This window comes from Geotrypetes seraphini, chromosome 3 (genome assembly GCF_902459505.1).
Source record: "Geotrypetes seraphini chromosome 3, aGeoSer1.1, whole genome shotgun sequence".
Taxonomy (NCBI): domain Eukaryota; kingdom Metazoa; phylum Chordata; class Amphibia; order Gymnophiona; family Dermophiidae; genus Geotrypetes; species Geotrypetes seraphini.
Window position 1 is genome coordinate 312,083,373 of NC_047086.1, and position 16,965 is coordinate 312,100,337.

The 16,965-nt window shown below is 43.0% G+C and overlaps 1 protein-coding gene across 1 annotated transcript; it reads right to left on the reverse strand.

The window, feature by feature from the left end:
* Positions 1-2,472: 2,472 nt before the first annotated feature.
* Positions 2,473-13,971, reverse strand: BTBD3 (BTB domain containing 3). Its single transcript, XM_033939846.1, has 4 exons — positions 13,267-13,971; positions 12,681-12,771; positions 12,124-12,242; positions 2,473-4,882 (listed from the first exon to the last, which is right to left on the reverse strand). Exons 1-4 carry the CDS (start codon positions 13,578-13,580, stop codon positions 3,850-3,852), a joined length of 1,557 nt encoding a protein of 518 aa, XP_033795737.1. The 5' UTR covers positions 13,581-13,971; the 3' UTR covers positions 2,473-3,849.
* Between the last annotated feature and the right edge of the window lie 2,994 nt (positions 13,972-16,965).

Below are 16,965 nucleotides of genomic sequence, written 5' to 3' on the forward strand. Positions count from 1 at the left end.
ATGCCCCATTTAGCTATGGTCGTTCAGCGGCACTGTGAAGGCCTAGGTCATTTTTAAATGTCTAAAACTCGGTTTTATTATTGGCACTTGGACGTTTTTGACTGATGATCGTCCAAGTGCTGACTTAGGCCGGTTTTTGGACATTTTTCTCTTTCGATTATGAGTCCCTTACTGTATAATGGACAAAGGTCACTTTTGCCCTTTATTATACTTGAAAGTCTTAAGTCTGACAGTGCTATGGACATAATGATGATTATTTTTATACAGTGGTACCTTGGATTACGAGCATAATCCGTTCCAGGAGCATGCTCGTAATCCAAAATGCTCGTTTATCAAAGCGAGTTTCCCCATAGGAAATAATGGAAACTCGCTTTGATACGAGATTCTCGGTGAGAGGGAGAATTAGAAGTCCTTGAGCATGCGCAGATGCATGCTCAAGGCAGGCAGAAGCCGGAAGATTTTCTAGGCACCGGCACGATCTGTGCCTGCGTGCCGGTGCCAGACAGTGGGGGGGGGGTAAGTTTAAGTTGTTCGGGCGGGTGGGCCGGTTTGCGCAGGGGGGGTGCTGGTTGGAGCGAGGGGGCCTTTGTGAGTGGGGGGAGCAATGCCGGTTATCGGGGGGGGGGGGGTGCTTGCAAATCCAGTCAACACTCGGTTTGTGAGTCAAAAGTTTGCTGAGTGTTTTGCTCGTCTTGCAAAACACTCGCAAACCAGGTTACTCACAAACCGAGGTTTGACTGTACTTGTTAAAAGGGACAGTTTTATGAGGACTCTGTCTAAATAGGAAAATAGATGCCTATTTTTAAGATAAACAAACTCATACATCCTTCTAAAATATACTCTCAGAATCGATCTTAATAGTATGCACATATTTATATCTACTGGAAAGCCGGTGTAAATGTGAGTGCGTGCACCCAAATATTTTTATAAACTATGCACATCCATGGCAACTTCAAAGCCGTCAAGTTAACATAGTAGATGAAGGCAGAAAAAGACCCAGTCTGCCCAACCTGATTGAATTGAATTTTTTAAATTTTTCTTCTTAGCTATTTCAGGGCAAGAATCCAAAGCTCTACACAGGACTGTGCTTGGGTTCCAACTACTGAAGTCTCCGTCAAAGATCACTCCAGCCCATCTACACCCTCCCCAGCTCATCCTCAACCAAAAGGCCATATACAGACACATACTGTGCAAGTCTGCCCAGTACTGGCCTTAGTTCTTCAATATTTACTATTATTTTCTGATTCTAGATTCTCTGTGTTCATCCCATGCTTCTTTGAACTCCGTCACCGTTTTCCTCTCCACCACCTCTCTCAGGAGCGCATTCCAGGCATCCACCACCCTCTCCGTAAAGTAGAATTTCCTAAAATTGCTCTTGAATTTACCACCTCTCAACCTCAAATTATGTCCTCTGGTTTTACCGTTTTCCTTTCTCTGGAAAAGATTTTGTTCTATGTTAATACCTTTCCAGTATTTGAATGTATGACTCGTATCTCCCCTGTCCCTCCTTTCTTCTAGGGTATACAGAAGAGAGATTTTTTGGGCCAGTCCTGGTTTTGACCTTATACCCTAAAGCAGTGTGGTATTTATAATTATTGATTTTACCCACTGAGAACATTGTTGCAGGTCTCATAATATAGCCAAAACTCTCTCCCCTGAATTGGGTAGCAATGCTGCCTCACTTCTGCCCAAATTAGGCCCTTGGGGAATGCCTAACCCTGATTCTTGTAGACATGCATACAAACATGCAAGAAAATGATCACACAATGTTATCAATGTTATAAAAGGCCTTTTCAGCATATTAAACAGGCTTTTTCTGTGCCCAAAACATGTACATAGGAATTTCTACTACAGCTCTTCATTCTTTTAGGCTGTTAGTCTATACCAGGAGTAGGCAATTCCAGTCCTCGAGAGCTGGAGCCAAGTCAGGTTTTCAGGATATCCACAATAAATATGCATGAGATAGATTTGCATCTCAAGGAGGCAGTGCATAAAAATCCATGCCATACATATTCATTGTGGATATCCTGAAAACCTGACCTGGCTCCGGCTCTCGAGGACCGGAATTGCCTACTTCTGGTCTATACATCTGCAGTATGTGAAATTGTAACCTTGTTGCTAAACCTTTTACTGCAGTGGTTCCCAAACCTGTCCTGGGGGACCCCCAGCCAGTCATCCCTAATATCAAGTCAAGATATCCCTAATGAATATGCATGAGAGAGATTTGCATATAATGGAAGTGACAGGTATGTAAATCTCTCTCATGCATATTCATTAGGGATATCTTGAAAACCTGACTGGCTGGGGGTCCCCCAGGACAGGTTTGGGAACCACTGTTTTACTGTGTACTTGTAACCCGTTCTGGGCTCTTCTGGGAGGATGGGCTAGAAATCTAACTAAATAAATGTATATATGGAAAATGTGGTCAAGAAAAAGCTCTCAACTAAACTTTATACACTGAAAAGCTGTCATTAAATGATCCCTTACATGTCCATCATGCAAATTTCTCAGAAAGGGGGAAATGACTCACATTTAATTTAACCTTTTTAAATTACTTTCTAATTTTTTTATTAATTATTTTCAGACAACAAAAATGTTAGCTATGTAGGAGGATCTTATCAAAGATCAAAAACTGTTTTTTATAATTCTAATGGGGGCAAATAACCACTTTTTTTAACCTATACAAAGATGTTTGCTTATTGCCTCCACTTAAAATGGGTAACTTTTATTCACAGAAGAATAAGACTTGTGGTATAGACACAGGAATTCTGCATTTTCACATCATTATGCAACTGCAAAGTAGGTAGATTAAAAAAAAAAAAAGTATCCTTCTGTTCATGCCATTCACATTTTCTAAAGAGACCAAGTGGAAATTTCCCTTTGATAATCCGCTTGCAGGTCCACAGGTATTTTGCAAACTCTCTGGGACATGTGATAATTACTTAAAATGTATTTGGCAATTTTGGATGAGAATGGAACTAACGCCCTCTTTTACAAAGCCACGCTAGCGACTGCCACGCTGAAACAGTCTCGAAGCCCTTTAATTCTCTATGGGCTTCAGGGCCGTTAGCGCAGAACAGCCGCTAGCGCGGCTTTGTAAAAGAGGCCGTAAGCTTTTATTCCTTGAAATATAGATTCAGATGTATGTGTTAGCTTTAGCTAATTGATGAGGAAGTATTTTTCCACTCAAGTTTGATATTGTAGCTCCAAATACTAAAGAAAAATTAGCATTAAAACACCTTGAAATATGCCATCCTGTAACTTTGTTGTTAGCTCTGAAGACACCTTCAATTTTTTATTTTCTGTATGCGTTACAAATTTGGTATAGTGGAAAAAATCTCTATCTTTCAAAAGAGTGCCAATTTTGGGAAAAAGTGTGGGCAACTGCTCAGTATATGCTGAAGTTTACTATGAATTTTCCACAAGTCTTTTGGCTTTTGGTGCTCTACATCAGCTGTTTCTCACCCAGTCCATGGGACACATAGTCGGATTTTCAGGATACCCACAATGAACATGCATGACATATGTTTGGATGCACTGCCTCTAAGATACACAAATCTATCTTATGGATATTCATTGTGGAAATCCTGACTGGTTGGATGTGCCCCGAGGACGGTGTTGAAAAGCAGTGCCTTGAACGGAAGCATTCTGTAAACCTGCTTCAAAAACATTTGTTTAGAGCTGAACCAAAATTTTCTTTCCATGGTTTAAAAGACTTGTAAGTAAGAAAAAAACAACTACCACAACATCATTAGTTAGGCATTTGCAGAAGAGCTCATCTCTGAAGAGAAAGATGACCGTGGTCTAGATACAAACTTTAAAGCAAGCTCCATCACTGGGGCAGTCTGGTCAGGCATAGAATATAAGTTCAGGAATCTGACCTCCTTGAACTCCCGTACCATTAGTACTGTCTGAAGAGCACTGGAATTGGACAGTCACCTTGCCACACTGAACTTCCGTCATACCCTCCTGACCAAAATAGCTCAGTTCGTTGCCATCCAGTATCACGCTGGCCGTGTAGAAGGTGTCGGGCTCGATCTGAACTGGATATTCAAACCACACAGGGAAAGTGTTGCTCGAGCCATCTGAGAAATACTTGCTTAAGTTTTGGCCCAGGATAACACCCTGGCGTTTCAGCTCTATTTTTGCACTGTACTCTGTCGAGCCGCAGCTGGAGCCGTAAAGCCCAAAACCAGCGATGAACACTCGTTTGTCGACAGCAAACTGAATGCTGTCACAACGGCCCCTGTAACGCCACTGGTTGCTGCGATAAGCGCAGGACTGGAAGCGGTGGCATCGCTGGGGCACAAGACCTTTCCTAGCCTTGCTCACAAACTGCAACTCGGGCTTTTTGGCTGCCGTATACCAAAGGAAGATGTCATTTGTTTCGCTCAGAGTCAGAACTCCAGACTGAGCAGCACCATTTGCAAAATCATCCAGTGCCATAGTTGGGATACGGATCAGATAAAGTGCTTTCCCTAAGACTTTGCGCTTATTTTCTATGTTAACGGGCAAATCTTGCCGCTGGCACTCAACCTCTGCCCAGCTCAGAGCAGCCTCGAACACAACAATTTCTTTGGCATTCAGCGTCTCCCTTTTGAGAATGCTCTCTAACGTCTGGAAATCAATGTCACAGAACCCTTCAGATTTTAGAGCAAGCTCTGCCTGTGCATCAATGACTTCCCAGCACCGCTGGGTCAGATCGGGTTCTTCGAACAAGCAGCTCTGGGAAAGCAGAACACAGGCATTCTTTGCGCTGAGGCTGGTCTCCAGGAAGTTGACGCACGCTCTGGCAAGATGAGGAACGATGTACTTCTTTGCAGCATAAAGCGTGGCCAGTACAGTATCAGCAGCCAAGTCAATTTCATCACAATATATGTACCTGCAAGAGAACATATATACTTAATAACTGGGCTGCTATGAAAATTAAACCCACACATTGCACTTTTTACACCACTAATAATAAAGCCTATCTCACGATATGGCATTAACATTTAATAGTACAGCTAAAAATATGTGATATATTTTTATAGCCTAAAGATTATAAAAGAGGAGGCATGTCTGTAAGGAATGTGCACAGTAGCTAAGGCCCAGATGCACTAAAGTCAGCAATCATCGCTAAACCAGTTTTGACTGCTTTAGCTAAGATTGCTTTTGCCAACCTGATGCATTTTCCAACCCAGTGTTTTTCCCTTCGATTGCCCATTTTCCAATCCAGCCATGCAAATTAGCTAAAATCCCATGCAAACTAGCCAAGCAATTGATGCACTAACATATCTTGGCTATGCACACAGAAAAAAAAATCCCCAGGGGTTTTAGTGATCCCAAAAAAGCATAGTTTAGCCCTTTTTTTTTTTTTTTTAAATGGTAACAAATGCTATGTGTGTTACACACACACAATATCTGCCCCATAAAAAAAGCCCCCCTCTCCCGCTGATAACTCCCTCTCCGATGAACCTGCACTGGGAACCGCCCCCACTCCCATGGCATTGAAAACGGCAGGAGGGATGCCCACTCCCTTCTGCCAACGGAGGCCCCCTCACACCAGGCAGCCCACCCCCTAACCATCCCCTCCCCTCTTCCACAAAAAAAGGCAGGAGAGATGCCCACTCCCTCCTACCACTGGATGCTCCTTTGAACCCCCTCCCCCCCCAGGGAGGGATCTTAGGCGTCTGAGCTAGAGAATGACACAGGGACATATTTTTCCCCATTCCTGTAGGAACTCAATTTCCCTGTCTCGTCTCTGCAAGTTTTGTTACTGTCCCTTTCCTTGTGCATTCCTGTAAGCTCTGCCTTAACTGCACAAGCCTCAAACACTTATGATTTTAAAGTGTTTGAGGCTTGTGCAGATGAGGATAGAGCTTACAGGAACGGAGCAGAGGCAGGAAAATAACTATATGAGATGAGATGGGAAAATGACAGCGGAGAAAAATTTGTCCCGGAATCGGAGCACAAGGACGTTGAATTAATTGAAGACATTGAGAATATCACCTTAAGGGGAGACGTTGTTCTGTTGGGAGACTTTAACATGCCTGATGTAGACTGGAACACACTCTCAGCGACTACTTGTGATAGCAGGAGGATATTAACGTCCATGAAGGGAGTATGGCTCAAACAATTGGTATTAGAGCCCACTAGGGCCCAGGCCATCCTGGACCTGGTACTTACGAACGGGGAAAGCGTCTCAGAGATCTCGGTGGGAGAACCGCTAGCCACCAGTGACCATAACATGGTATGGTTCAACCTTAGGAAAGGCTTCCCTAGATCACAAACAAAAACAAGGGTACTCAATTTCCGGGGCACCGACTTCACACGCATGGGAGACTTCGTCCATCAGACACTTCAGGTTCAAGAAGTAACGGATAATGTGGAGGTTATGTGGTCAACCTTGATATCGACCCTTCATGAGGCAACTATCCGCTACATAAAATCAGTAACTAAACAACAAAGAAAAAAGAAACCCCAATGGTTCACTGATGAGGTCTCGTACCTCGTCAAGGATAAGAAAAGAGCGTTTCTCTCGTACAAACGCACCGGGGAAAAAGAAGCAAACATTGAATACAGAACAAAGTCTGCAGCGGTCAAAACAGCAGTCAGGGAGGCCAAACTTCGAATGGAAGAAACTCTAGCGAAGAACATTAAGAAAGGGGACAAATCCTTCTTCAGGTACATTAGCGACAGGAAAAAGAACGCAGACGGGATATGTGGAAACAGATTCTGAAAAAGCCAAACTACTGAACGATTACTTCTGTTCAGTCTTTACCTGCGAGGCACCAGGGCACGGGCCACGGCTGGAAGCAAAGGAAAGCAAGGAAGACCCATTTCTGAATTTTGAGTTCACACCAGCTGATGTTTACAGAGAACTTTCAAGACTCAAGGTGAACAAAGCCATGGGACCAGACAATTTGCACCCAAGAGTGCTCAGAGAGCTGTGCGATGTTCTGGCGGAACCGTTAGCCATGCTCTTCAATCTCTCCCTAAGTACGGGGAGAGTCCCCCTGGACTGGAAAACAGCTAACGTCGTTCCTCTGCACAAAAAGGGTTGCAGAGCAGAGGCTGCAAATTACAGACCAGTGAGTCTCACATCAATAGGGAATGGATGAAGGGAATCTAATGGATGAAGGGAATCTAAGAGATCCCTGTCAACATGGATTCACCAGAGGCAGGTCATGCCAATCCAATCTTATAAGCTTCTTCGATTGGGTGACAGGAAAGCTAGACTCGGGAGAGTCTCTAGACATAGTGTACTTGGATTTCAGTAAAGCTTTCGACAGTGTCCCACACCGTAGACTATTAAACAAGATGAAATCGATGGGTTTGGGTGAGAAACTAACTGCATGGGTCAGTGATTGGCTGAGTGGAAGACTTCAGAGGGTGATGGTCAACGGCATCCTCTCTGAGACATCGGAGGTGACTAGCGGAGTGCCGCAGGGCTCAGTCCTGGGACCATCCCTTTTCAACATATTCATAGGGGACTTGATCCGGGGGCTTCAGGGTAAAGTAGCACTGTTCGCCGACGACGCCAAACTGTGTAACATAGTAAGTGAAAGCAACCTCAAGGATAGTATGACACAAGATCTGATCACGTTGGAAAACTGGTCCTCGACATGGCAGCTAGGCTTCAACGCTAAAAAATGTAAGGTCATGCATCTCGGCAGCGGAAATCCATGCAGAACATACTCCTTGAATGGAGAAACGCTAGCTAGGACTTCAGAGGACTTGGGGGTAATCATCAGTGCAGACATGAAGGCTGCCAAACAAGTAGAGAAGGCCTCATCAAAGGCAAGGCAAATGATGGGATGTATCAATAGAAGCTTCGTCAGCCGTAAACCTGAAGTCATAATGCCACTCTACAGAACCATGGTGAGACCCCATCTGGAATACTGTGTGCAATTCTGGAGGCCACATTACCGGAAAGATGTGCTTCGAGCTGAGTCGGTCCAGCGGATGGCCACTAGGATGGTCGCGGGGCTCAAGGGTCTCTCATACGAAGAAAGACTGGGCAAACTGCAGCTCTATATCCTAGAGGAGCGCAGGGAAAGGGGTGACATGATTGAGACATTTAAGTACGTCACGGGTCGTGTCGAGGTGGAAAATGATATATTCTTTCCCAAGGGACCCTCGGTCACAAGGGGGCACCCGCTCAAACTCAGAGGAGGGAAATTTAGTGGTGACACCAGCAAGTATTTCTTCACAGAAAGGGTGGTAGATCACTGGAACAGACTTCCGGTGCAGGTGATCAAGGCCACCAGCGTGCTCGACTTTAAGAATAAATGGGACATCCACGTGGGATCCCTACGAGGGTCGAGTTAAGGAACTAGGTCATCAGCATTCAGACTTAATGGGGTGGGTCAATAGAGTGGGCAGACTTGATGGGCTGTAGCCCTTTTCTGCCGTCATCTTTCTATGTTTCTATTCTCTATTCTGAGCCCCGCCACGCAATGCACCAGGGAGGGAAAGGCCTGCCATTTTGGACTGGTGGGCCTCAGAGCAGGTGGGACCACATCCCTCCTGCTTCCAAATTGTGAAAAAGGTACCGGGTGGGTTCAGGGGTTGAGCATTCAATGGCAGAAGGGAGTTTGCATCCCTCCTGCCTTTCTTTTTTTTTTTTGGAGGGGGGAGGAGGGTAGTGGATAATTCAGGGGGTTGGCACCTGGCGGACTCTGTTGGCTGGAGGGAGTGGGCATCCCTTGGCCAATTTTTGCTGGCATGGAGGGGAAGTGTGATAATATATAAACACATTTGCACATTGAGAATATCACTTAATATTCAGCAATAATACCAATCACAAAATCTTATCTCCTTCCCTTCCCACCCCTTCATAATAAGTAATTAAATTACTTTATATAAGATGTTCTACTTAAAATCCCCTCCTCCCTGAATAACGAACTTTAAGAATTAAGGGAAAAGTAACAACTAATCATTACAAAATTTTGTTAATGGCTCCTAAACATCTTGACATTTCCTAATATATCCTCGCTGTGTTGCTATTACTCTTTCCATTTTATAAATATGACATAATGAATTCCACCAAAAACTATAATTTAGTCTACTCCAGTTCTTCCAGTTATAAGTAATTTGTTGAATTGCAACCCCAGTCATTATGAGAAATAGCTTGTTATTATTTGATGATATCTGACTTTTTGCTCTCATTGACATACCAAATAATACAGTATCATATGACAATGCCGCTGGATTTTCTAATAAACAATTAAGTTCGTCCTAAATTGATTTCCAAAAATTCATAATAAATGGACAATAGAATAATAAATGATCTAAAGTCCCTGCTTCGAGATGACAGTGCCAACATTTATTAGACTTAGAGCTATCCAATTTTTGTAACCGAACAGGGGTCCATAATGCTCTATGTAACAGAAAAAACCATGTTGTCTCATAGATGCTGACACTATACATCTCATCCTCCAAGTCCAAATTTGTGGCCATTGAGACGCAGAAATCTGATGCTTGATCTCAATGCTCCAAATGTCTCTCAGACCAGTGTTTGGTTTCTTTTTAATAAATCCAGTCAGCAATTTATACCACTGGGCAGCCTGGTGACCCAGGAAGTCCGCCTGAAAGCATAAGAACTCCATACTATATAGGTTTTTCCACTCAGGGAACCCCGCCTGAATGGCCTGCTTCAGTTGCAACCATCTAAAACTTTCTGATTTATTGAGGCCATATTTATGTTGCAACTGCGAAAACTCAAGCAGTTTACCATTAGAGATAACATCATCCAAAAAACGTATTCCTGCTATCATCCAATGCTTCCAGACGAGCTTTTCTCCGCCAATTTGAATCTTGGGAGTTCAGCCATAAAGATTGATTTGTAGATTTGTGAATTGGTCTTACCGATCCTGTTTAGTGCATCTGGCCCTAAGTGAATAAGACTATATTCACTTTAGCAGAGAATCAGGATCTGTTAGATTTCAAACTCTTTCACGCAGATAATGTAATACACAAATTGATAGCTTATAATACACAAGCCATATCTCCTTTTTAAGCATCTGATCATCTTGGCGATATCAAAGGAAAAAGCAATACACAAAGGCAGCATTGGCTGCTGCAAGAATTGAATAAGAAGCCATCTTCCAAAAAGACAAACTTAGCATAACATAACGTCTCCGGTAGGCCCAACACATGGACAAACTCGTGACTAAATGCACACTGTACAAGGAATTATTCTCATATGTATTGGATAAGCTCAAACTATGGGATGAGAGCTGTTACAACTTGTTTAAGTTCCAGCTTTCACTGAAACACTCAAAATAAAATGACTAATTGTGACAAGAGAGTTGAATAAAATACACAAGGGACAGCCTTAAAAAAAAAAAGAAAATTTAAACTTAAATATTACCAATATTTCAAAACTGAATTAAATGCCAGTTAGAAATGAATTAACATAAGATATATTCTAGTTGATTGCACTGTCAATTTAGGGTTAACATCCAGTTCCAAAACCTAGAAACAGTTGGACACCTGGACATGTCTGTATCTGCCTAAAGAATGTAACCCACAAAAGGTCCAAGAGAGGATAAACTGCTAGATATTTACAAGATAAGCAAACTGTTAATAGGATTTGCCTCAGACAGAACATTTTCTTGTAGATGTAGGGCATGTAGTTCTGGCCAAAGCTAGCTGGAATGTAGTGGGACAACAAGAATCAACATGAAAGGAGTACAAATGGTTTGATTTTTTACTACATCAAAAATTACAAAAAGACTCGAGACTACGTCGGGAACTCCCTACAGCCATTTCCTCATGGCGATCTGCATGGGGCAGGAGCGTAGGAAGATTGCTCTTGCCCCGAAAGCCCTCTAGACCATCAGGTAAGGCCGGGAAGGCGGCAGGGAGGTGGGGGTGGGTCAGAGCCGGATAATCGCGGTTTTTCACCATTCGCGGTCCGGCTCTGCCCTTATCCCCTGCGAATGACGAGGGAGAAGTGTATCTATATATTCAGAATGAAAAACAAAGTCATATTTTTAGATTATGGAAAATGTGTCAAATACCTGATAATATTTTTTCCCCATTGCCCATTTCTAAAGCAAAATACAGTAAGCCACCGCAAATTCATGGTTCGCACATCGTTGAGTCAGTAATTTGCGGTATTTTCCAACCGCCTCTTCCTGGTACTAAAGTCATGGTTACATTGATCAGGAGCTGCTTTGACATGCTGTCTGGCATATCAAAGCAGCTCCTGATTGGTGTAACCATGATTTAGTACCAGGAAGAGGCAGTCGGAAAATCTGACCAGCTTCGTAAGTACAATTTAAGCACCCACTAGCACCCCAGCTGCCCTCTCCTGCCTTCAGTAAGCTGAAAAACTGTATTTGCGGTTTTTCAAAATTCACAGGGGTTCCTGGAACGGAACCCCTGCAAATTTCGGGGGAGTACTGTATGTCCAAGACAAATGCAAAGTTTAAAATGAAAACTAAACGAAGAAAGTGGGCTTGAGAACTACAAGTGAGACCATGCATTCTCAATGAGCTGCTCTTTCACTTCACATGGTAGGACACTAAAATCAAAGGAATAGTTTAATTGCCCTGTCACCCTGTGTTTATGGGGGCAAAAATAAAATTATAGAAAGCAAGCATTTCTGAAAGCATGGAGTTATTTCACATTAATACTAAAATATTTAGAGTTTTAAAGCTTGCTCTTTTTCTTCCCCGTTTTCTGAAGAGAGCTACACCCAAATCTAGAAAAAAGGGAAGATTCTAAAATTTATTTATTTATTCAATTTTCTATACCGTTCTCCCAGGAGAGCTCAGAACGGTTTTTACATGCACGAGACAATTTGCTCCTTGAACATCCAGCCACAAAAATATAAAAACTGCTGAAATGATTCAAAGTAAAAGGTCCATCTAGCACAGCAGCAAGCAAGTAGGTATGAAACAAGGATTATTAAAATCCAACAGCATGGTGCAATCCATCCTGTCATATCTGTCATATGCAACTTCATGCATGTGCATCACAAAACAGCTTCGGTGCACGCAGGAGAAACAGTTGCACATACATATAGGCATTGTTGTGGAACATTGACTCTCTTATTACATTTCCCCTGTTGCAAGACTGCTGCCTGCTCATACACCATAAATTCAGTTTCTCCAGACGAAGGATGCTTACTTCAGCATGGCAAGGAAAGCAGCAGGCTCCACATCTGGGATACGGATTTCATCTTTATCTTCTGCAAGCTCTCCGTAAAACATTGCATGGAATACGGAGCTTCCAACAGCCAAGACATACTGCCAAAAAAGAGAATATTTTAACCTATGCTGAGGAGGAGCCTAGCTCATGTAACATTTTAAAAAAATACAGATAGAGACAAAAAAAAAAAAATATATATATATATATAAAAGGCTAAGTATAGAAAAATTCACTGTGCCATCCGTTAAGAACTATCATTTCTGTGCCTGCTAGAAATGAAATTGCTGCAGATAGTAGACAAGATTTCCAACAGAATATTACTGGCTGGCAAGGAACATGATTTTCAGAGCTTGCTTTACTGCATTTTTCATTATACGGCATATAAATCAGAAATACAGAAGAAAGGGTCTGGAAATTAGAGAAACAACCTTTTGCTGTACAGTAAAACACTTCCACTAACTTCTAATGTAACACTGAAAAATAACTCCCTTTATTGCTATTGCTGCCTCTGCATCCGCAGGGCAGCTGTTGCTTACTTTGTGTCCTGGCAACCGTTGGGTCCCACCTGGTGGCCCCACCACAAAATGAACATCTGCCATCAATTCATTGTTGAACATCATAGCATTTCTACAGAGAGAAACAACAAATTATTTGAGGTGACGCCCCTTCCCTATTCCCATAATACATCACTTACTTCAGAAAAGAAGGGAAAAAAAAAAAAAAAGCCACCACTTAAAACACCGCATGTTTTACCTTAAAAATAAGAATGTACATAAAACCACAAGCCTTTCTCCCAACAGCATGCCCATACCCCCACTCCCCTCCTAGAAGAGAAACCAATAAAAAGGGGCAGTGTTTTACGATGAGCGTTAGATTTCAGGGGACATTTCTCTTAAAAATGTGGCTAGCCCAGTAGAAGTTTTTCCTTTAGCAAACAAAAAAAAAAAGTGGTGGTAGGGGGTTGCCACATTATGACAGACAGCGCTAGTTTGTCATCTTATATGTCTAACAAAATAAAAATATTGTTTTTTGCTGTTTTACAAAAGTGCAGAAAACTCACTGTATTTGGTACCTGAGTTTGCCCTGAAAAGTAAATGATAGACAAAGTTGGCCCCTGCTTACCTTTCACGAATGGTGGGATAAAGCCCCTGCCAGTTGGGGGCAGGGATGGTGTTGTTGTTGTTCAGGTTTTGCTGGTGAAACTGTTGCACTGTGTTGGAGTTTGGGCTGGCTAGTTTCTTAGCAGGAAAGATTTCAGCAGCCATCTTCTTCTTCTTCTTAGTCTTTAAGGTAATTATTTCGTAGCAAACAGGGGGCAACTTGCTCGTGCTGGCGCCCCCTTTCTTAGGGCCTTTCTTGGACCTGTTCTTCACGGTCTCTGGAAGCATCAAGAAGAAGGTGAGACATTTCATGTTCTTTCCCTTGGCATCTACCATGAGTAGGCTTATATGTACCGCTGGTTAGCTTCCCCCCCCCTCCAAAAAATAAATAAATTTATAAAAATGAAGCTGTGGTCAAACTACTAATAAAAACCTCAGCAAGGTTGAGACCTGGCTCCTTCTCCAGCAACGCAAGGTGACCTTCTCCACGTGCTGAATCGGAAAACTAGCGTCAAGTTTGATCCAGCACCTCATTTGATAAACACATCCCCAGCAGCATGATTGCAGACATTTCCTGCTCAGTAAATCCTCTCCCAAAGCCCCTGGAACTGAATAGCCAGGCAGTGCTACGCAGTATGGAGGGCACGCGTCTCGCTGCTGATCTCGGTTTGAATTAGGTTAGCAGGAGCTGGGTGTAAGCACTGCTAGTTCGTTCAGCTGCCTGAAGTTGTGTGTTGAATGAAACTGAAGCGAGTAGGTATTAAAGCCCTGCAGACAGTCAGTCAGCCAGCCAGAGCTTTGGAGCCAATAAGCTTAAGCCACCAATAACGATTGGACCAAGTGGCACAGTGACACCTATTATAATGTGTATAGCTCTAATTTTAAAGGGACAGCCAATGCACCATTCTGCTTAATGGGTAATACACTAAACAGCGTGCACCAAGTATAAACAGTTTGCCAAGCTTATTCTTGTGCAAATGAGAGCAGACTTTTTACATGCTCCTTCTGAAATCATGCCATTGTTTCAGCTTCGGCTGAAATGCTCACTTAAGCTACTCCACGAGAATCTTTCCCCCAGCAATACTTAAAAAGCATGCATAAGAATCTCATTTCCAGTCTAAAACAAAGCACTTGGTTTGGAAAGGACTGCTGTGGAGTAAATGTAAAATTTTACGGGAAGGATTCTTTTATCAACCACCTGGCAGGATCCTTCCAGGCCAGTTTCACTGCTAGGAAAACGGAAGAGAGATGAAGTCACAGCATTAGATTTAATGCATTCTCTTTCCAACTAGCATAACAGCTCCTGACAGCAGTCCCCAAATCACTAAACTGGCACTAATTAAACTAACAGTTTCCCCTAAAACGGCTGCATTCTAGCCAATTACAGTATAAGCTCAAATAGAGAACTATGCAACTGAAATACAAGGATATTTGTATAGCACTCTACAAATTACATATGGTATAGAGCTTATAATGTACATATGTACATATGGTATAGAGCTTATAATGTACACGGCCACCTAAGGCAATGACAGCGATTTACCCCTGGTCACGAGAAACGGCAAGAGAAGGATTTGAATCCTCTGACCTCACAGTTCCTATCCTGTTACAAGGAAACACAAAACAAGCAACAGCAGAAGTATAAATCCAAAACATAAGAGGCATTTTCCAGAAAAATAATATATTTTGAAAAAGCAAATATAGGAATAAATGAAGGAGAAAGCCCTTTGAAGGAACTATCAAGGAACTGTTAGTCCTGTACTGGCATTATGGATTTGATCAAATGTAAGACCCCTGATGCAGCAATTTAGAATTTTTGAAGATAAGCTTTGTTTATTTGAAGAAAAAAAAAAAAGGGGTTGGAAATTTACCGTATTTTTCGCTTCATAAGACGTACCCACTTCTAGAGGAAAAATCAAGAAAAAAAAATTCTGAACCAAATGGTGTGCCCTGTCCCCCCTCTGGTGATCTAGTGGTAGGCATGGACAGGGTACAGTGCACAACTAGTGGTGGGCACATTTAATAGTAAGCAGCCCCAAGCCAGCCAGCCCCCAGCCAGCCTGCTAGCCAACCACCTCCATATCTTTTTAAATCCTGCCCACCCATCCCCTGCTCGTGGGTCCGTCAGCTCCAGCCAATCCCCTTACTCATGGGCCCAAGAAGCTCCAGCCGGCTTCCCTCCCTCCCTGCCGTGGCACCTACCTTGCAGATGGTGCTCGCAGCCTTTGCTCTGCCGGGCTCCTCCTTATTTCTCGGCTAGCGGCGCACAGATCAGAAGCGCGGACGTCAGGGGCAAGCTTTATGCTCTCCCGCTCGGCCTCGCGTTGCTTTCCGAATGGCTGCCGTAAGTTCTCGCAAGTCCCATGAGAACCTACGACAGCCATTTGGAAAGCAGCGCAGGGCCGAGCGGGAGAGCATAAAGCTTGCTCCTGACATCTGCGCTCCTGAGGAAATAAGACGCTGGCTGGGAAATAAGACGAGGGAAGGATACACACTGGACCACCAGGTTAAAAAGGGGGGACAGGCGGATTTAAAAAAAAAAAAAAAAAAAAAGTTGGTGCAGCGGCGGGCAGGTTTAAAAAGGTGGTGTGGCGGTGGGGGGCGGGTTTTACAATGTTACGGGGTAACAAAATTTGCACCTTCGCTTCATAAGACACACCAAGATTTCCACCCACTTTTGGATGGAAAAAAGTGTCTTATGGAGCGAAAAATACGGTAATCCTTGGAAATGGTCTATGGAACTTGAAGTGCAATTGAGAATTTGAGAAATCAAAAAATTATTTTTTTTTTTTAGGACCAATGATTGAAAGAAATTATACGTATATATCAAGGATCTAGCTATACTGGGCACATTTTTCTAAAGATCCTTTTCTCTTTTTATTATGGCCCTCTTTTTTACTAAGCTGTGGTAGAATTTTCTACTGAGGAACCAGTGGTGTAGTAAGGGTAGGTGGCATCCCCCCTGCCCTCCTTCCCACCCCCCCATTCCACACTTGCACCCTCTCTACCCCCCCCCCCCCCCGTAGCTCTTAATCTTCACCAGCTCGACTGGCTTCTGCAGCATGCTCTTCATGCCAACATTGGATTTCCCTCTGACATCACTTTCTGGCCCCGTGACCCAAAAGTGATTCAGAGGGGAACGAGGCTGGCGTGAGCAACAGGCAGAAGTTGTTCACGCTAGTGAGATAATACAGAGTATGGGGTGGGGTGAGGGATGGCACGAGCATGGTGTGGCAGAGGGGTGCCAGTGCCCCCACCAACTTGGCACCCCCCTTTACTACGCCACTGTGGGGTGCTAAATGCTCAAAGAATTCTACATGTGTCGGAGCAGCATTGAAGCATTTAGTACTCCGGGCTGGGGTGGAAACCTCTACTGCAGCTTAGTATATTTTTCTGGCAAGAGATTTTTTTTGTGTTCTTATCGTATTACTCCAACTACCATGCCCCTACCCTTCACATACATTTAATGGTTTTAAACATAGCAAGCAGCTCTATAAGTATCTAAATTAAATATTTGTAGGATAAATACTCAAGATTAATAATAAACTGGAGTGTGTATATTATTTGCTGCATTAAACTCAGGACTGTGTAGTCGGTACATTTTTGACTCAAGACTCTTCTATTGGATAGCATACTTAAAGAAATATCCTATATTTCTGTAATCAGATTTCTCTTATGTACAAAATTAGGATTAACAGCCCACAAAAAATATTCCTCTGAA

Excerpts from the sequence above, each read along its gene's own strand:
- BTBD3 (XM_033939846.1), bottom strand. The coding sequence starts at position 13,580 with ATGGTAGATGCCAAGGGAAAGAACATGAAATGTCTCACCTTCTTCTTG. Across the intron at positions 12,772-13,266 it reads TATCCCACCATTCGTGAAAG|AAATGCTATGATGTTCAACA; the intron begins GTAAGCAGGGGC and ends TTCTCTCTGTAG. Across the intron at positions 12,243-12,680 it reads AACGGTTGCCAGGACACAAA|TATGTCTTGGCTGTTGGAAG; the intron begins GTAAGCAACAGC and ends CTTTTTTGGCAG.